Here is a 22,432-nt window from a genome sequence, read left to right on the forward strand (position 1 = left end):
TCTATTACTGAATATTACTATTATCAATCTGTAGTTTTCGATCCTACTACAGGATCTACCCATTTTGTTTGGTTAGCTTTTATGACCATGATGTTTTGAACTGAGATTCCGGTCCAGCTACAATGGCTCTTGCCGGTCTTTTGAATGATCATTTCGTCGAGATTAGGCGCCATATTTTTATAATTCTGGGTTGCATCTAGGTGCTTGGACTTTTGACTCATTCGGAGAATAGGAACCGACTGGTCAGGATGAGGCAGTGTTGCCAGGTATTGCTAACTGTCACGCGTCAGTTTTGATACTAAAATGCACCACCAAAGCGCCACCTTTTGACAAAACGCAAAAACTATAAAAAAATTAGCGGGAGTTTCAAATATTGGACAAATGTGGATTTCCTTTTATTCACAGTTTCCTATACCGGGTGCTGCATCTCATTACGCACCATAGGAATTACAATGCAAAAATAAAGAAATAGAACTTCCTGCTTCCCTAATTGTTTTAGCTAAATTTTTAAGAAACAAATGTGTTTAAATACTTATATACTTTATTTTAAAAAAATTTTGGAAAAAAATAAATGGGAATTCTACAAAATAACTTTTTTCATAAAAATAATGACAACAAAAATATTACATATTTCTAAATTAAATATTCTAAAATATTTAAGCTAAATCCTATATATAAAGCAAAATCAATCAATATCAATCAATTTCAATTCAAAACACAAACCACAAACAATAATGTTGCCGCCATGTCAACATAACTGTCACGGTTTGACGGTTGACGAGCAAAGTTGTCATAAGTATCTGTAGTGCTAAAGTCCAGTTTACGCTCACGCTCATGCAAAGGCGAATGGCAGACGATCCCTTTTGGTAGTTGGATTTGTTTATGAAATTAATAGTATTAAGAACCAACCTAAACCAATGCTTCTTTTGACTAGTTTACAATCAAGGTGCACGATACAAAATACAAAAGCGCCACTTTAGGCGCCCGGCGCATGTACCAAAATTTTACACGCCATTTGAAATTTAAAAGCGCCACTTTGGCGTAAATGCGCCACACCTGGCAACCCTGGGATGAGGTTTGGTTACTTGTATTTATAAGGTCTGGGTGTGATGTTATTGGACGCGAGCCTGCGGAGCAGACCAGGCTCCCTCAGACTACGGAAATTTTGGCTGATGAGAAAAGGTCGGGCAGAGGTGTGAACGTAGGTCTTTTATGGTGTTTCGAATGATGTTTGGGTTTTTGACGTTTGGGTTGGGTTTTATGTGGGGTTTTGTGGTTAGTACGGATGGGATTTAGGATTTGAGCACCCAAAAAGGAAATGAATGAACACTGTGGAGACTTTGACCTCGGCTCCTAGCAATAGTTTGAATTTAATTTTTCCATCAGGATGTCGATTTATTTTTGCAACATCCCTTCAGGCAAACTTAGAAGATTTAAGAGGCTCGTGTTATTAATAGAAAACTCGGAACGTTTCATATGCGATTTCGAGGTGCCATCCTTTAGCTTGGCCCTCTTAGTATTAGAGTCCGTGCTGGTCGTTCTCAAGGTCTCGACGAAGCTTTTTTGTTTATTTATGTTTTTTATGTTCGGGTTTTTTGGGCAGCGCTAATAACTCGCCGGATGGTTGCCACTGCAATTGCAACATTCTGCCGGTGTTGCTCTGTTTTTTTTCACAATCTGAGTAGAAGTGTTCGCCCTTACATTTGTGGCAACGCGGCTTTGCGTTGGAATTGCTCATGACGTTTCCCTATTCTTGGCAGTGATGATACACGGGAAGCAAATTGGGCATGCTTCCTGTTATCTATAGTATTGTGAGTCCTTAAGCGCTGAACACGGACCCTAATGTTTAATATGTTTTCAATCCCAAACACGGCCTCTTGCTTTTTAGGGACGAGGAACCTGATGAGGTCTGTGGGCCTTCTGCGACCTGGGCCGGTTTTAAAGCAACCCAGTTTCTCAGGCTCGAATCCCATCATTCTAAGTTCCTTCTCCACTTCTTCCAGTTTGAAGTTTTTATCCAGTCCTTTCAGTATCACATTCAACTTTCTGTCCTCTTCAAGGAAGAAGGAATGGAATACAATTCCCTCTTCCTTGAGTAGTTCTGTGAGTGCTCTATGATCTTTGTGTTTGGGAACTTCTCTATGTGTTTTGGGGAAGAGCGCTAATCCCAATCTATCTTTCTAAACTTTTACTATGTTAATTTTATTTTCACAAAATGGTTTATATTTTGTGGCCCAATTTTTCGTGTCTCTTAACACTACCTTGGGGACTTTGTTAATATTGGGATTAGCACTCCTCCCCTTTCCCGCTAAGGAAAGGTTGTTTAGGGGCATGTATAGTGGGTCTTTTTTAAGAGTGGAATTTTCAGTGGTGATTGGGATGGGGTTTGCGGCTGACGATGTTGAGGGGACTGGCTCCCTGTTTGTTGTTTTTTCAGGGTTAACCGGTTCCGATGCCGACCTGTCTCCGTCTTGTGAAGGCGGAGACTTGCCCGCGTCTTCCCTGGTTCTTTTCTTTTTCTGTTCGTTTTCATTTTTGTTGCTGGCCAGTGCCACAGCGCCGTGCGGCGCTTTTCAAGCTTGGTGTTTTGGTTAGTTAGAGCTTTCATATTATACGTCTCTGCCTCGAGTTTACGATTCAAGTCCGAGATTAGCTTGTTAAGAGAATGGTTTTCTGAGATCAACTTATTTATCTTATATTCGAATAGTTGTAATGTCTCGGTGAGCTGAGAGTTTTTAAGTTTAACCTCGTGCATCTCTTTTACATTTCTCCCTATTAGCAAATCGCTTTCCCGAATTTTCTCCTCGAATTTGCGTACACGTTCCTCACTTTGCCTTTGTTCCGCACTCTAGGGTGGCGCTTTGCCAGTTCCCAGGTCGGGGTTTGGGGTGGTTTTAATTGTTTTGGATAATCGGGGATCAGTACGGGATTTTGTTTGCGGTTTTAGGAATTTTGAAGAGTCGTGCGAAGTCTTACCCCGCTCTCTCACTTGTCTGCTTCTTGATCTCCTGTAGTCCACGCTTTTCGTAGACCTGTCTGTCTGGTATCCATCAGATAGGTCCATTTTTTTTTCGTCCGCAGACGTTTTTCTCCGCCGTTTGTTCTTGGGAGTTATCTGGTTTGTGGATAGATGGGTGATTCACGCTATATATGTAACAATGTCTGTACTATCTGACGTGCTCTTATGGCGATTGAATGACTAATAACTGCTAACTGCTAAACTCAACTGCTAGAATAAACCTTTTATGACCATGTTTATACTACAATATTTTTCCGCGAAGCATTATCGCGCCTTTTCCACACTGTTGTTTCATCTCTATTGGGTCCAAACATCATTCTGAAAACAAGTTTTTTAAACACAAGAAGCTTAGTCATTTCCTGTTGTTTAAGGGTCCAGATCGCTGCCTGGGCGAATTATTTTGACGGCCTAACAAGAAAAGCGACACAATAGGTGTGTCATCGTAATCTATCGATTATGTGGAAATTAATATTGAATACCGTTTTGTTACATTTGCCCTCAATTAACCACATCTATATGATCATCTCCTGCAAGGACGAAAAATATACATCGGAACTGAGAATGAAGCCGTAAATATTAGAGAAAAAAGGCTATTCACTAGAAAAAGTCATGAATAACTAAGGTTAAAGCTTTGCTTTCAAAATTTGGAACGGCAGTCTCCCGATGCAAACAAGGCATTAGATATTTTTTTTCCCAAATATTTGCTTACTAGTAGGACGCAAATGAATCTAAAAAATAGGCAAAGATAAACTACAATGCGGAAGAAATCATAAAATCCAAGAACACAGCGAAACAGGTTTGGAGTATAATTACGGTTGGTCTCTCCATTAATGAAAAGGATCTATTTGACCAACGAATAGGATCATCCAAATCTATCTGCCATTTTTTGTTGGTCAAATAGGTCCTTTCCATTAATGGACTGACAAAGTGTAACTATACTCATATAAGTCAGTAGCTCAAAGCCGAATCCATAGCTTAGCGGATTAGGGAAAGCGGGAAGGCTTTTTTTTCGCAAATAAAAACGCCAATCTTTTAGTAAAGAGTAATGCATTTCATCGAGTTCACTCATTATTAGAGTCTTACACTACTGCAAGGTATTGCAGCTTTGTACTACTGCAAAGTATTGGAGCTATGTAGTATAAGAGTCTGTTGATGAGAAGTGAATTCGTCAAAATTTATTACTCTTAACTAAAATATTGGTATTTTCATTTGTGGAAAAAAGTTTTCCCACCCTTACTAACCTGCTATATTATAGCGGCTCACTTCAAGAATGGACTTCTACTTACAAATCCATAGTTATTTTGCTAACTACTCCAACCATATGCTCGTTCTAATCTCAATCCATATTCCTGAAGCCTATCTCCTCTATTAATTAATAGAGGAGAAGTACTAAGAGGAATAAATAATCTATAATAAAAAATAATAAAGAATAAAGAATCGTCTGTTAGCACTGAAGGTAGCTGAACCACATTTCCACATTGACATTTCCATCTTAGTTAAAAATAGACTTGAATAACCAGACTTCTGAGGCTTCTTAATAAGTACAGTATTTTTGACGACAGCCAACAGGAATTCCAAACTGGAAAACGTACAAAACTTATATAAAGGAGAAATTGGATACTGAATGAATAATGACTGGAATATTTCATGGTCTTTCCAGGACATTTGATACCCTGAGTCTGACATTTATTACAACTAAACTACATAGTTTGGGAATTAGGGAAAATTGTCTTTTTTAAATGAAAAGAAAATGCCGGTAAACCTAATGACGTTGAAACTGACCTTTACGGTGTCAACGTATGTGCTCCACAAGAATCCGTATTTGTACCATTGGTATTCCTAATATTCATTAGTGATTTAGCATAACCTGGTATGACCATAAAGTTTGCCAAAGATAACGTAAAGTGGATTTTATATTATGCAGCCATACTTTAATTTTTATCTGATAAAGCAACAAAACAGTAGTTTAAATTTAGGTTCTAGTGTCAAACTTTTAAAGTTTCTAATTATAAACCCATACCTCTTTAAAGCTAATCCAAGACATTTATTGTTATGCGGTATGAAGGTAAATTTAGAGGAAAAGTTAAAAGGAAAGATCCTGTTAAAAGAAAAAAATGAGAAAGTAATCTCAACAGCACTATAAGAAGTGTTAAACATTATTCTAAAATAGTGCAAGAAGGAGAAAATGTTCATTAATACGCATAAAATTATAATGATGCGATTCACCTGAAAAACGAATCTCAAGGCGCCAATCCTGAGAGGTAAAACCAGCCAATTTGCAACGGAAGCGAAATACCTCAGGATAACCTTAAATAGGACGCTTAATTGGAACTTGCACCTTGACAAAACAATCAAGAAAGCAAAACTGTCCTTATGTAATTGTCGCAGGATATGCGGCAACACCTGGCGACTGAACCCAACAGATGCAGTGGTTATACACACAGATCGTCAGACCGACAATATCCTACGGCTCTATGGTGTGGTAGAGTAAAACAACAAAACAACTGGCCAAAACAAAACTTAATAGCTTTCAAAGGCTTGCTTATTACTGGAGCGGTCAGAACCACCTAATAGCCCCCATGGAAATACTACTTGGACTGACCCCTCTGCATATATACCTTCAGGGGAAAGCCATAAAAACCACTTACAGGCTGCACCATGTCAAAAACAGAAAACAGAACCATCAAATCTACAGTTACAGTCAGGCGGCTCTAAAAGCGCCACCGGGAGTTCAGGCAGCTTCGAAGAAATCCTTAATACCATGATTATAACAAGTAGTCATCAGCAAATGCCAACACATCACATTTAATGGAGGTAATTAGGTCAATATTTAATAGAACCAATAATACTGGTCCCAGGTTAAAATCCTGTTGTACCCCGATGTAGTAATAACACATTTCGATTTAAAAACGTCATACTTAAGATATTAGTGTGTATTAAGCAAATACGAACAAAAACAAAACAAACCTATTAAGCTAGCTAAAAGGCCAAGTAACTCAATTTATTTAATACTACATGATGTCTACTCCGATCAAAGGCTTTTTCAAAGTCAGCATAAATGACCTCGACCTGAGTATGAGTATCAATTAATTCACAAACATGACCAGACAGCTAAGACAAATTTGGATCCCAAAATCCCACTTCTGATCGACCTGAATCTATACTGATCGACCGAGAAGACACCTTTAATAAACAGAGACTAATTTTAAATATTTTAAAAATTTGCATTTAAGATTGTCTCGTAACTGGTTACCTTATTAGACTGATTGACTTTTAATAAAGGTGATAATCTAGCAATTTTTCCTGAACTTTCTCTGTAAACAGTATTACGTTAAAAATGTAAATTATGATATCAGCCAGGACACCAATGAAATCCTTAACTGAAGAACTAGGTATAATATTAACATCAGACAGCGCTAAACGTCAGTATGTCATAGAAAAGTCTACATGCAAAGACATTATTAGGCTAAAATTTCACGATACGCTGATACGAAATATTGAGGTCAATATCTTACCATGAGTAAAGGTGTATTTAAAGAAAACGAGTCCAGGAATCTATCATGATTTATTATCTGATTATACTATGGAACATTAGAAGAATTTGAATTACTAACAACTATAGACTTCTGACAACCAAGGTAATCAAGTAATGCGATGAAGTGAAAATCCCGAAGCGCTGAGACCTACCCTAGCAATGCCAATTCAAAATTCTAGTCATTGCCATTTTCATTTCCAGTGTCGGATTTGTAGATATCATAGGTATCGGAAAAAAGCTAAGCACTGCAAACTCTTGTCTTTAACCATATAACCTTGTCGCACTAACGCAAGTAAAAAAGTTTTTTATTTTATTGTTGTCATCACGAACGTTCTGTTTAATAATAGTTTAACTTAGACGTGTAGTCAGGCACTAATAAAGGCAGAATTGTTAACATAGTTTTATTGTAACGATACTAGAAGACCATTGATATGCTTTGGGTCGAGGTTGTTCTCTCCTTTATCTGCAATGCCTATATCATTATAGTTTCTGCAATTCCTGTGTGTCATATCCGTTTCAATATAGACTTTCCCGGATTTGGTGGTCATTTTATTCTTCAAAACAAGTATAATCTCGTTAATCCTACCTAAAGGACGAAATTGATAGACTATCGACCATTGCGGTTCCATTTGCCTGCTAGCCGTCAGCACGTTTAGAGAAGTTCCACATAATTCGATCCTTAATCTCAACAGCTTCGGCCTTTTCATTTTACAAGTCAAGATTCTCTGGCAATCAAGCCGTTACTTAGAATTTCCCCATCAGTTGATGCAGATGGAGTAGGAGGAACGGATGTTTGAGAATTATCATTCTAGTTCAAATGTTTAAGTTTTGTTTGAGTACAAAAATAAGTTGCTCCAATATAGCAATGATCTCGTTGACTCCAAATAATAATTATTGAAAGAAGTTTCTAGATCATTAATCCTCTTTACGATTTTTGTAAAATTAAAAGACCCTTTCTGCAGAGATGGCAGATATATGACATCATCCGAGATATCATCATAATTACTCGAATTTTATTGGCAGATAATATACACAGCCCTTGCAGATAATTTTTCTAAAGATCCCACAAAAATCCAAAAAGTATATTTTTCTTTGAATAAACTTAAGTCCGTTGGTCGAAGTGAACGTTGTTCCTTATAGCTTTGCTTTAGTGTCGAATCCCCAAAGAATTCACACAACCCATTGTTCAGTTTTTAGCATGCTGTTGAAAATTGGATGCACTTTACGCGACCCTTCTGGGCCATATTTTTGACTATTATGTCTTTAACATTTGAGGCTATGAAACCAGCAAAATTTGGAAATCCTAAAAAAAAACTTGAACAAATTGAATATCTTCTTTCAGTTTTGTTAAATTCTAGTTAGAAATAAATGCGCACTATCTAGATGTTTTTTACACCGAAGAAAGGAACAAGACTAGATTATAGATGGCACTCAGGGTTAGAGGCACTTAGAGTAGACCTCATTTTCGTCCGGTTTACATTACCTAGACTGACCTTACATAATTTTTCAGTTTCATAGGTTTATCGTAATCACTTTATGATCTTAAAAGAAAAATATAGTATAGATGAAAAATTAAACTCTTGACTACCTATAATCAAGATTAAAATTTTGTGGTTCAACTACGTAAAATTATAGAAAAACATTCGAAATCAGTAGTTAGCTATCTAAAATCAAAGAAAATTATTAATGTCAATTGCACCTAAAACTCAGCATTTTTGGCGCCCAACAGTATGTAATCTGAGTGATTTAAAAAATGTTTTTTTTTATATGAACATTATTTAATACCTTTGTATAGATTAATATTGTAAATTGAGAAATATTATTTTTTTAATTAAATATGTGATAATAACTTCATTTTTACTCATTAAAATGAGCTACAAAACATTATTGTAAACTGCTTATAATGATGCATAAAATACTTTTTTTCATATTCTTTATTTCATATTTAAAAAAATTAAACTCTATTAAATTTAAAATACGATGTTTCCGATTTCACAGGTCATCATCAATCTCACTTTTTCAATAGGGCCCTGTAGATTTTATTGAATTTTTTGCAAACATTGGATCTTCCATAGTAACGATGTATACAAAATTAAAATTGCTCTAAAAATAGACCAGAACTTGTTCGCTTGTATCCTTCATTGTCTTATATATACATTGTCATATTTATACACATGAGTCTCTTTTTTAAGCATTATCTTAATAAATTAATTTTTTTGTATAAAATAGTGTATTTTTTCATTTGTTGTGTATTTTTATGTAATAATTTATCGGAATCAGAAGGTTAGTCATTTTTAATAAAGGAAAGATCTATTAATTAAAAAAAATTTAGGAATAAATTATTAATAAAAAAAGTAGTTTTACTACAACAATTATAAAACAAACACAAATGTTCTACCAGAAATCCAGTTTTTCCAGACAGTTGAAGCATTATAGGATTATCAGTTAAAAAAATTAAAAATTAATTTTAAGGTGATTTCCAATAATAAAATATGCCAAATAGAAACTAAAACTCAAATAACAACTCAAACTCGTATTATTTTCCTTACTGTCAGTCACATCGAAAATTCAAAATTTTTGGCGCTCAACAGCGTGCAATCTAAGTAGCTTAAAACCGTTTATTCTTAATTAAAACACTAATTAACATATATTATTTTGTTACTCTACTAATGTTAAAAAGAGCCAAATTGCACGCGTTTCAATTTTAAAATGAATAAATAGAGGGTACCATAAATGTTAATTAATTTGAGTATTTTAGAAATGCAAAATTTCGTCATAATATTTGCCTTTGAAATTAAAGTAATTATATATATATTTCAATATTTATTTCGAGTTTTAGGATTGATTTATATAGAAAAACTTGGTTTTTATTTCGTTTATTATTGGCACTTAATTTGTCCTTTGCTTAAGGCAAGAATGATTTTAACCTGATGTATATGTAGAAATTAGCCAAAAAAAGAGACGAATAAAAAAATCGGAAAATAATATTAATTACCTAAAGAAAACTTAAGCAAACAATATTAGTAGGAATTAACCTGGTTTCACGAAAACAATTTTAAAACAGTTACACAATTTCGCCTTTTGCAGTACATTTTCGGTATTTGTATTGTATATTCTGTATAAAAAATTAATAAATACTTAAATTAAAGGCATTAAAAAAATTGGGTCAAACAAATATAAAAACCGCGAATTAGTAATTTTCTTAAGATAAATAGCTTTTCAAGGATCATCGTATTTCGTGACGATAAAAATCCTTATATACGACATTGTTGTATTCAAACATGCCAATCGTCTATTGTCTTGTAAATGACTGTGATTTACGTGGGGTATTTGTTAGTTGTATTAGCGGAATTGCTAGTTTTATAGCAAACAGAAGATAGGAAATGAGAAATAGCTGATAAAAATCTATCCGAATATTGTTGACTAATGGTTGATTATTCTTTAAGCTTTTATTTAGTACGCCCAAGGTGTATTAATTAGCAATGCCATTTTAAAGGCAAATGACACTACTTTTAGATTAAGGAAAGTTTTGAGGACTCCTCTAACTTTAACAAGTTATTCTACAAAAATCAGTTTTATTTAGATTATTTATGACTCAACAACATTTTGTTGCAATGAAAAATTATTGCAATATACTATGTATGAAAAATTAAGAAAAAATAAATAGCATTGTATTCTAAAACATAAATATTGAATTTAATACTACATTCAAAAGAAGTCTAACATAACAAAACTCTTAACAAAGGCAATTAAACCTTCAGGTATGAGTAGTATCAAATGTAAAAGAATTTTTTGTATCAATATTGTGAACTAAACAAGATGTATTTTTAGGCTCTAAGACTTTACTGAAATATTTGAAAAAGTTTATAAATATTAGAAGGCTTTGTGGCATTATCCTTGTATAAAATTCATATTATTTTAAAATTTAGAAATTTTTCAAAAAATCTATTCCTACGGACCCAAAGCTTGAAACAAATTGAATATCTTCATCTAGTTAGAAATAAATGGGCACTATCTAGATGTTTTTTACACCAAAGAAAGGAACAAGACTAGATAAGAGATGGCACTCAGGGTTAGAGAAACTTAGAGTAGAACTCATTTTCATCCAGTTTGCATTATCTAGATTTACCTTACATAATTTTTCAGTTTTATAAGTTTACCGTAATAACTTTATAATCGTCAAAGAAAAATATAGTATAGATGAAAAATTAAACTCTTGACTACCTATAACCACTATACCATTAAATTTTTTTAGTTCAACTACATGAAATTAAAGGAAAACAATACAAACTTCAGATTTCGTTAGCTATCTAAAATCAAAGAAAATTATTATTGTCAATAGCACCTAAAACTCAGCATTTTTGGCGCCCAACAGTGTGTGATCTGAGTAGCTTAAAAAACGTTTTTTTTTTTTTAATATGAACATTATTTAATAACTTTATATGGATTAATATTTTGAATTGAGAAGTATAATTTTCTTAATTCAATATATGATAATAACTTCATTTTTACTCATTAAAATGAGCTACAAAACATTATTGTAAACTGCTTATAATGATGCATAAAATACTTTCTTTCATATTCTTTATTTCATATTTAAAAAAATTAAACTCTATTAAATTTAAAATACGATGTTTCCGATTTCACAGGTCATCATTAATCTCACTTTTTCAATAGGGCCCTATAGATTTTATTAAATTTTTTGCAAACATTCGATCTTCAATACAAAATTAAAATAGCTGTAAAAATAGACCTTCTTCACTTGTATCCTTCGTTGTCTTATACATAGTTATACACATAAGTCTCTTTTTTAAGCATTATTTTATTAAATTAATTTTTTTGTATATAATAGTGTTTTTTCTTTTAATTTATTGTGTATTTTTTATGTATTAATTTATTGGAATCAGAAAATTAGTCATTTTTAATAAAGGAAAGATCTAATAATTAAAAAAATTAAGGCATAAATTATTAATAAAAATAGTGGTTTTACTACAACAATTTTAAAACAAAACACAAAATTTCTACCAGAAATCCAGTTTTTCCAGACAGTTGAAACATTACAGGATTATCAGTTAAAAAAAATTAAAAGTCAATTTTAAGGTGATATCCAATAGTAAAATATGTCAAATAGATACTAAAACTCAAATAACAACTCAAACTCGTACTATTTTACTTACTGTCAATCACAACGAGATTTAAACATTTTTGGCGCCCAACAGTGTATAATCTAAGTGGCTTAAAACCGTTTATTCTTAATTAAAACAGTAATTAACATATATTATTTTGTTACTGTACTAATGTTAAAAAGAGCCAAATTGCACGCGTTTCAATTTTAAAATGAATAAATAGAGGATGCCATAAATGTTAATTAATTTGTGTATCTTAAAAATGCAAAATTTCGTCATATTTGCCGTCGAAGTCAAAGTAATTACATATATATTTCAATATTTATTTCGAGTTTTAGGATTAATTTATATAGAAAAACTTGGTTTTTATTTCGTTTATTATTGGCACTTAATTTGTCCTTTGCTTAAGGCAAAAATGATTTTAACCAGATGTATATGTAGAAATTAGCTAAAAAATGAGACGAATAAAAAAAATAAAAAAAATAGGAAAATAATATTATTAATTAACTGAAGAAAACTTAAGCAAACACTTTTAGCACCAATTAAACTTGTTTCACGAAAACAATTTTAAAAAAGTTACAAAATTTCGCCTTTTGCAGTGCATTTTCGGTATTTGTATTGTATAATCTGTATAAAAAATTAATAAATACTTAAACTAAAGCCATTAAAAAAGTTAGGGAAAACACAGGTAAAATCCGCGAATTAGTAATTTACTTAAGATAAATAATAACTTTTCAAGGATTATCGTATTTCATGACTGATAAAAATCCTTATATACGACATTGTTTCATTCAAACATGCCAATCGTCTATTGTCTTGTAAATGACTGATTTACGTGGGGTATTTGTTAGTTGCATTAGCAGAATTGTTCGTTTTATAGTGAACAGAAGATCGGGAATGAAAAATAGCTGATAAAAATGTATCCGGATATTGTTGACTAATGGTTGATTATTCTTTAAGCTTTTATTTAGTACGCCCAAGGTGTATTAATTAGCAATGCCATTTTAAAAGCAAATGACACTGCTTTGAGATTAAGGAAAGTTTAGAGGACTCCTCTCATTTTTAGTTACTCTCCAAAAATCAGTTTTATGTAGATTATTTACGACTCAACAACATTTTATTACAATGAAAAATTATTGCTATATACTATGTATAAAAAATTAAGAAAAATATAAATAGTATTGTATTCTAAAGCATAAATATGGAATTAAATACTATAATTTTTTTGTAAATGATTAAAAACTGAGTTGGTTTGAGAACTTGTAAACAATCCTAAATTATCTATCATAGATAATACTATGTATATGATATATACTATGATATATACTATGTATAAAAAATTAAGAAAAATATAAATAGTATTGTATTCTAAAGCATAAATATGGAATTAAATACTATAATTTTTTTGTAAATGATTAAAAACTGAGTTGGTTTGAGAACTTGTAAACAATCCTAAATTATCTATCATAGATAATACTATGTATATGATATATACTATGATATATACTATGTATAAAAAATTAAGAAAAATATAAATAGTATTGTATTCTAAAGCATAAATATGGAATTAAATACTATAATTTTTTTGTAAATGATTAAAAACTGAGTTGGTTTGAGAACTTGTAAACAATCCTAAATTATCTATCATAGATAACCCCGAAATGTCTTAGCTATCTTACGATATAGCAGTAACAGTAATGGTATGCATGCGCAAAATGGCTATATTTATCTGTATTTAGGAACATTCAAAAGAAGTCTAACACAATAAAACTCTTTACAAAGGCAATTAAACCTTCAGGTATGAGTAGTATCAAATGTAAAAAAAATTTTAATATCAATTTTGTTAACTAAACAAGATGTATTTTTAGGCTCTAAGACTTTACTGAAATATTTAAAAAAGCTCATCAATATTAGAAGGCTTTGTGGCATTATCCTTGTATAAGATTCATTTTATTTTAAAATTTAGAAATCTTCCAAAAAAAATATTCCTACGGACCCAAAGCTTGAAACGAATTGAATATCTTGTTCTAGTTTTGTTAAATTCTAGTTTCAAATAAATGCGCATTATCTAGATGTTTTGTACACCGAAGAAAGGAACAAGACTAGATCATAAATGGCACTCAGGATTAGAGAAACTTAGAGTAGACCTCATTTTCGTCCGGTTTAAATTACCTAGACTTACCTTACATAATTTTTCAGTTTCATAGGTTTACCGTAATCACTTTATGATCTTAAAAGAAAAATACAGTATAGATGAAAAATTAAACCCTTGACTACCTATAACCAAGATTAAAATTTTGTGGTTCAACTACGTGAGATAAAAGGAAAACAACGACCTAAAACTCAGCATTTATGGCGCCCAACAGTGTGTAATCTGAGTGGTTTAAAAAACGTTTTTTTTTTAATATGAACATTATTTAATAACTTTATATAGATTAATGTTGCAAATTGAGAAATATAATTTTTTTAATTAAATATGTGAAAATAACGTCATTTTTACTCATTAAAATGAAACAAAACATTATTGTAAACTGCTTATAATGATGCAAAAAATACTTTCTTTCATATTTTTTATTTCGTATTCGAAAAAATCAAACTCTATTAAATTTAAAATACGATGTTTCCGATTTCACAGGTCATCATCAATTTCACTTTTTCAATAAGGCCCTGTAGATTTTATTAAATTTTTGCAAACATTGGATCTTTAATACAAAATTAAAATTGCTGTAAAAATTAACCTTCTTCGCTTGTATCCTTCGTTGTCTTATACATAGTTATACACATAAGTCTCTTTTTTAAGCATTATCTTATTAAATTAATTTTTTTCTATATAATAGTGTTTTTTTTTAATTTGTTGTGTATTTTTATGTAATAGTTTGTTGGATTCAGAAAATTAGTAATTTTTAATAAAGGAAAGATCTAATAATTAAAAAAATTAGGGCATAAATTATTAATAAAAAAGTGGTTTTACTACAACAATTTTAAAACAAACACAAAATTTCTACCAGAAATCCAGTTTTTCCAGACAGTTGAAGCATTACAGGATAATCAGTTAAAAAAAATTAAAAATCAATTTTAAGGTGATATCCCAATAGTAAAATATGCCAAACAGAAACTAAAACTCAAATAACAACTCAAACTCGTATTATTTTCCTGACTGTCAATCACATCGAGAATTCAAAATTTTTGGCGCCCAACAGTGTGTAATATATGTGGCTTAAAAACTATTTATTCTTAATTTAAACACTAATTAGCATATATTATTTTGTTACTATACTAATGTTAAAAAGAGCCAAATTGCACGCCTTTCAATCCAATTAAAAATTAAAGGTTGACGTAAGATTATAGAAGTTAAAGGTGAAAAAGTGAATAATTTTAAAATAATTAAAAAGAGGGCGCCATAAATGTTAATTAATTTGTGTATTTTAAAAATGAAAAATTTCGTTCTATTTGCCTTTAAAATCAAATTAATTACATATATATTTAATTATTTATTTCGAGTTTTAGGATTGATTTAGATAGAAAAACTTGGTTTTTATTTCGTTTATTATTGGTATTTAATTTGTCTTTTGCTTAAGGCAAGAATGATTTTAACCTGATGTATATGTAGAAATTAGCCAAAAAATTACACAAATAAAAAAATTTTAAAAATCGAAAAATAATTTTATAATATAAATATTTATTAAAAAAAAGTGGTTTTTCTACAACAATTTTAAAACAAAACACAAAATTTCTACCAGAAATCCAGTTTTTCCAGACAGCTGAAACATTACAGGATTATCAGTTAAAAAAATTAAAAGTCAATTTTATGGTGATATCCAATAGTAAAATATGCCAAATGAGAAACTATGAGAAACTAAAACTCAAATAACAACTCAAACTCGTACTATTTTACTTACTGTCAATCACATCAAGATTTAAACATTTTTGGCGCCCAACAGTGTGTAATCTAAGTGGCTTAAAACCGTTTATTCTTAATTAAAACAGTAATTAACATATATTATTTTGTTATTAGATATAAAAATTAAGCTCTTGACTACCTATAACCACTACACCATTAAATTTTTTTAGTTCAACTACATGAAATTAAAGGACAACAATAGAAATCTGTGGTTAGCTATCGAAAATCAAAGAAAATTATTAATGTCAATAGCACCTAAAACTCAGCATTTTTGGCGCCCAACAGTGTGTGATCTGAGTGGTTTAAAAAACGTTTTTTTTTTAATATGAACATTATTTAATAACTTTGTATGGATTAATATTTTAAATTGAGAAATATAATTTTCTTAATTAAATATGTGATAATAACTTCATTTTTACTCATTAAAATGAGCTACAAAATATTATTGTAAACTGCTTATAATGATGCATAAAATACTTTCTTTTATATTCTTTATTTCATATTTAAAAAAATTAAACTCTATTAAATTTAAAATACGATGTTTCCGATTTCACAGGTCATCATCAATCTCATTTTTTCAATAGGGCCCTATAGATTTTATTAAATTTTTTGCAAACATTCGATCTTTAATACAAAATTAAAATAGCTGTAAAAATAGACCTTCTTCACTTGTATCCTTCGTTGTCTTATACATAGTTATACACATAAGTCTCTTTTTTAAGCATTATTTTATTAAATTAATTTTTTTGTATATAATAGTGTTTTTTTTTTAATTTATTGTGTATTTTTTATGTAATAATTTATTGGAATCAGAAAATTAGTCATTTTTAATAAAGGAAAGATCTAATAATTAAAAAAATTAAGGCATAAATTATTAATAAAAAAAGTGGTTTTACTACAACAATTTTAAAACAAAACACAAAATTTCTACCAGAAATCCAGTTTTTCCAGACAGTTGAAACATTACAAGATTATCGGTAAAAAAAAATTAAAAGTCAATTTTAAGGTGATATCCAATAGTAAAATATGTCAAATAGAAACTAAAACTCAAACTCGTACTATTTTACTTACTGTCAATCACATCGAGATTTAAACATTTTTGGCGCTCAACAGTGTGTAATCTAAGTGGCTTCAAACCGTTTATTCTTAATTAAAACAGTAATTAACATATATTATTTTGTTACTGTACTAATGTTAAAAAGAGCCAAATTGCACGCGTTTCAATTTTAAAATGAATAAATAGAGGATGCCATAAATGTTTATTAATTTGTGTATCTTAAAAATGCAAAATTTCGTCATATTTGCCGTCGAAGTCAAAGTAATTACATATACAGGGTGGTCCGGTTTCGATGGCGGAAAATTAAATGGCCGACGGAGAACGAAAAAATAATAAGTTTGCTATTATAAATAATATTCGAAAAATGATTCGTTAAAAAATTACAAGGTGTCAAAATTCTAATTAAAAAAATCATTTTTTTTTATTTTTCTTAAACCACTTTAGATAATCTAATGAAATTTAGCACGTTTAGACAGTTAATCAAGACGCACCTTTTTGTGCAAAAATTATTAATTTTATTTACCAGTGGCGTGTGTGCGGGCCGATCTCCATACAATTTTATTTAAAAAAATGATGCGCCACTGTTTTTTTTTTAATTTCTTTTTTTTATGAAATCCTTGTTTAATTTAAAATAAAAAACATCTTTTTACTTTTTATCGTGCGACACACCGTTTGCGAGTAAAAATGCTGATTTAGATAAACACATAAGAAGATAACACATTTAATTCGTTTAAAAACAATAACAAAATAAAAACAATTAATAATTAAAGAAGTTGTTCAAAATGCAGCCTACCGACCTCAATACATTTTCCATACCGAGTTATTAAGGAGTTTATTGTAGCCAGTACCACAAAATTTTGATTTTGCATGTCATTACATGCTTCCTGAATTCTTAAGATTAATTCCTCTCTGTTAAATACGGGATTAGCGTAAACTTTATCCTTAATGTTTCCCCAAACGTAAAAATCTAGTAGATTAAAATCCGGTGACGGGGGTGGCCAGGGTATTGGTCCAATACCATTTTGATCATTAATATAATTCCTCCCTAGCCGGCCAATCCACCTTCGAGGGTAATTATTATTAAGCCAGTTTCTTACACCTATTCCAAAATGTGGGGGGGCTCCATCCAGTTGTATCCAACTTTCATGTCTCAAATTAATGGGTAAATCCTCAATGTAGTCCGGCAGACTATTATTTAAAAACTCCAGAAATAGTTGTGAGTTTAGCCTTGGAGGTAGGAAATGCAAACGACAAACATTATCACGAATAACGCCCAACCAAACATTAACGGAAAATTCATTTTGAAACGATCTTGGCCGAATTGCATGAGGATTCTGTTGTGCCCAAACATGAATGTTATGAAAATTTATCACTCCGCGTCTTGTAAAACAAGACTCATCCGTCCAAAGTATCTTGTGTAAACAGTCGGGATTTTCCTCTGTTGAGTTTAAAAGCCACTGACAAAATCTTACTCTCTTTTCAGCATCACCAGGGTGTAAACCCTGAACAGGCTGTAGGTGATATGCATGCCTGTGGTCAGCGTGTAAGGTTCGCAATATTTGAGATTTAGAAATTTCCTCTTCGATATTCACGAACTGCCGTTTCCGCATTTCCATCACAAAATCCATAACAAAAATGAATATCAGCGTATTTATTACTTGAAAAACGCATTTTCCACAATACTTTTAACAACACTGTTAACAATAGCAAAATTAATAAGTTAACCAACACAATAATTTGACTTACTTAAATAATTTACTGTCATTTCATTATTTATTTGATTCTTGTGTCTTTTTTAGAACCCAACATAATAATTTAGTCTTTAATTAAATTTTGTATTTTTATATTTTTTGTTTAATAAAAAAAAATCGGCATTTATACAAATTTTTTTTTTACTCACAAACGGTGTGTCGTACGACAAAAAGTAAAGAGATGTTTTTTATTTTAAACTAAACAAGGATTTCATAAAAAAAAATAAATTAAAAAAAACAGTGGCGCATCACTTTTTTAATTAAAATTGTATGAAGGTCGGCCCGCACACACGCCACTGGTAAATAAAATTAATAATTTTTGCACAAAAAGATGCGTCTTGATTAACTGTCTGAACGTGCCAAATTTCATTAAAATATCTAAAGTGGGTTAAGAAAATTTAAAAAAAAATGATTTTTTTAATTAGAATTTTGACACCCTGTAATTTTTTAACTAATCATTTTTCGAATATTATTTATAATAGCAAACTTATTATTTTTGCGTTCTCCGTCGGCCATTTAATTTTCCGCCATCGAAACCGGACCACCCTGTATATTTCAATATTTATTTCGAGTTTTAGGATTAATTTATATAGAAAAACTTGGTTTTTATTTCGTTTATTATTGGCACTTAATTTGTCCTTTGCTTAAGGCAAGAATGATTTTAACCAGATGTATATGTAGAAATTAGCTAAAAAATGAGACGAGTAAAAAAAATAAAAAAAATAGGAAAATAATATTATTAATTAACTGAAGAAAACTTAAGCAAACACTTTTAGCACAAATTAAACTTGTTTCACGAAAACAATTTTAAAACAGTTACAAAATTTCGCCTTTTGCAGTGCATTTTCGGTATTTGTATTGTATAATCTGTATAAAAAATTAATAAATACTTAAATTAAAGCCATTAAAAAAGTTAGGGAAAACACACATAAAAACCGCGAATTAGTAATTTACTTAAGATAAATAATAACTTTTCAAGGATCATCGTATTTCATGACTGATAAAAATCCTTATATACGACATTGTTTATTCAAACATGCCAATCGTCTATTGTCTATTGTCTTAATGACTGTGATTTACGTGGGGTATTTGTTAGTTGTATTAGCGGAATTGTTAGTTTTATAGCGAACAGAAGATAGGGAATGAGAAATAGCTGATAAAAATCTATCCGGATATTGTTGACTAATGGTTGATTATTCTTTAAGCTTTTATTTAGTACGCCCAAGGTGTATTAATTAGCAATGCCATTTTAAAGGCAAATGACACTACTTTTAGATTAAGGAAAGTTTTGAGGGCTCCTCTAACTTTAACAAGTTATTCTCCAAAAATCATTATTATTTACGATTTAACAACATTTTGTTGCAATAAAAAATTATTGCAATATACTATGTATGAAAAATTATACTATGCTATTTTACGATATAGCAGTAACAGTAATAGTACGCATGCGCAAAATGGCTATATTTACCTGTACTTAAGACAAACAAAAGAAGCCTAACAAAACAAAACTCTTAACAAAGGCGATTAAAGCTTCAGGTATGAGTAATATTAAATGTAAATGAATTTTTAGTATCAATATTGTCAACTAAATAAGATGACGTATTGTTAGGCTCTAAGACTTTACTGAAATATTTGAAAAAGCTCATAAATATTAGAAGGCTTTGTGGCATTATCTTTGTATAAAATTCATTTTATTTGGTAATTGTTTTATTATTTTTATAGAGTCGGTCATTTCTTTTAACTAACTTTACTGAAGCACTTAAAACCTAAATAAAGATTTTTTTATTTTAGTTTCTACAGAATTATCATCAGATTGGAATACATCAATCAGCATCATAAGAGATTAGTAAGTTGATTAGTGGAAAGTTTCTCCTTAAAGTTAAAAATTACATACCTGTACAAGCTTCAGTGGAAAGCCTAAATAATTCCTTTTTGCTACTTGATGCCATGTTTAAAACAGTAGCTGGTGTTATAAAGTCAGTGTACCAATGAAGACCAATTCCATCAATATAGTGCAATGCATCATCGTCGGATAGCACAACCTAAATAAAAAAAAGAGTTAAACCAAGTAAAAATGAAGATTTCAAACAACTGATAAATAAGTACTTGGAAGATATAAAAGACAGTCTATTAGAACTTTGCTACTATATTTTTAGGCCCTCAATTGGCGTTGCAACACTATGTAAATATATATTGTTGTAACGAATTCATAATTTTAAAATCAAAGTAAATTTAAAAGAGGAAATGCGAAGCTTAAAAAACAATTATTATAATAAACATAACGAGTATATGAGGCAAATTTGAAGGTTGTGCCAAAAGGACAAAAATATTTATAAGCAAAAAATATGTCGAGAAATACAATCTCATTTTAACCCTAATATTGCCAGAGATTTATTTCAAAAATGAAACTTCTTACCCAAAAATTTTAACCAAAAATTTATTTATTTATTTATATAACAGAGAAACACCAATAATAGAGTGGAAAACATATATATATATAATCATAAAATCATGTTATTAAAATAATATTAATATTATGGATATAACAAATTATTAATAAATACTTAAAAAATAAAGAGATCTTTAAAAATTTTTAGCACATATTCATGTTTGTATAGCAGTTGATTTTCTACTTAGCAATTTAGATAATAATACGTCAAATTTAATTTCTGCATTTTTGTGCAATTTCTGAACTTCTAATTTTTCATCATTGTATATAATGTTATATTTTAATTAACAACAAAATCAAGGTCAGGCTATTCGGAAGTCAAATTATTTTAAAATATCTTTTTATACTTTGTTTTTTTATACTAAGTTCTTCAGGTGTTAAGTCATAGAGACATTTCTTACGACTGATCTTTGTGATAATGTGTACCATAGAGGTATATGGAAAACTGGATATTGGAACAACAGGTTACTCTGAATGATCCTAGACGTTAACTTATTGTTGTAAAGAATTTGTGATATTACGATGTTGCCGTTTATATAAAAAAGTACATTTTTCTTGCCTTCGATTTTTAGAATGTAATTGCCCGTATTTTATACCCGAAAAATGTCGAAATCAAAAGTCTTGCCCTTGTTTGCCCTTGGATATTTTTCTTTAGTTTATTTATTTCAGCTAGATTGACTGGTAGCACCTACCATACTTTTGTAGTAACCTATAAAAAATAAGCCAGAGGCATAAGTAAGGCCACTTAATATTTCTTTTTTTTTTTAAATAACTGCATTTGGGAATAATTGTTACAGAGCTTCACTATAAATAAACTCATTCGATAAACAGCTTCAGTGTAACTGAAATTCTTGAAATGCTTTAGAATTTGACTTCTACTCTGAAAACTGGCACACAGTGTTGCGTTTTATAGGGCTATCGGAATAAAATCTTAATTATAAAACGCTTTACTTCTTTTTTTTCCTGCAATACTTTTTTTTCGAGTGATACCTTAATATTTTTGTCTAATGTGGGTCAAAATACTTATAAAATGTTATAATATAACCAGTGAATTTAATCAATGGAAATACCAAAATATTAGCATGATATCGTTTTTGCATCAGCAACTAACATATAGGTTGGGGAGTCGATTATTACGCATAGAGAATATTTAAATGCGAAATATGGCAACGCGCACGCATGCATCTAGTTCGTTCTACTACTCGTCTGCTACATCGTTGTTGTTCAGTATGTGTAATCTGCAATTCTCCAACCTGTCTGTGTTTTGTTTTTTATTTAATAAATGATACACCGGTGCATGTCTAAATTCAACTGTCTTTTTTCTCTACACTTATAAGATATTTACATCCAAGTAGAAATTAGATGCATAGTCGCGGCACCTACACTGAGATGTGCATATCATGACAGTGATCATCAACTGTCACTGTTAGTGACATATGTCAAAATACAAAAATTTTCCGAATTTTTATAAATAAAACTTTTCCATATTAACTCTCATCTAATATCAATGTTCGAGTCAAATACAAGCAATTATTCGCCTTGTATTTGAACTGAGTCGCACATAACCTTAAAGTCGTGATATGGACAGGAGAGT

General features: G+C 30.4%; 3 protein-coding genes across 4 annotated transcripts in view; 1 reads left to right on the forward strand and 2 right to left on the reverse strand.

The window, feature by feature from the left end:
- The window catches only part of LOC126744737 (oxytocin receptor-like), a 504,438-nt gene that overhangs the window by 138,817 nt on the left and 343,189 nt on the right, over positions 1-22,432 (forward strand). The window lies entirely within an intron of this gene.
- LOC126744740 (uncharacterized) overlaps positions 1-22,432 on the reverse strand; it is a 270,706-nt gene that overhangs the window by 56,000 nt on the left and 192,274 nt on the right. The gene's annotated exons all lie outside the window — the stretch shown is intronic.
- The window catches only part of LOC126744733 (lysosomal acid glucosylceramidase-like), a 107,011-nt gene that overhangs the window by 26,911 nt on the left and 57,668 nt on the right, over positions 1-22,432 (reverse strand). The window contains exon 5 of the mRNA XM_050452267.1: positions 20,284-20,431. Coding sequence (XP_050308224.1) covers positions 20,284-20,431 — 148 coding nt within the window. The remainder of the gene's footprint in view (positions 1-20,283; positions 20,432-22,432) is intronic.

The sequence above is a fragment of the Anthonomus grandis genome, chromosome 14 (genome assembly GCF_022605725.1).
Source record: "Anthonomus grandis grandis chromosome 14, icAntGran1.3, whole genome shotgun sequence".
Lineage (NCBI taxonomy): Eukaryota > Metazoa > Arthropoda > Insecta > Coleoptera > Curculionidae > Anthonomus > Anthonomus grandis.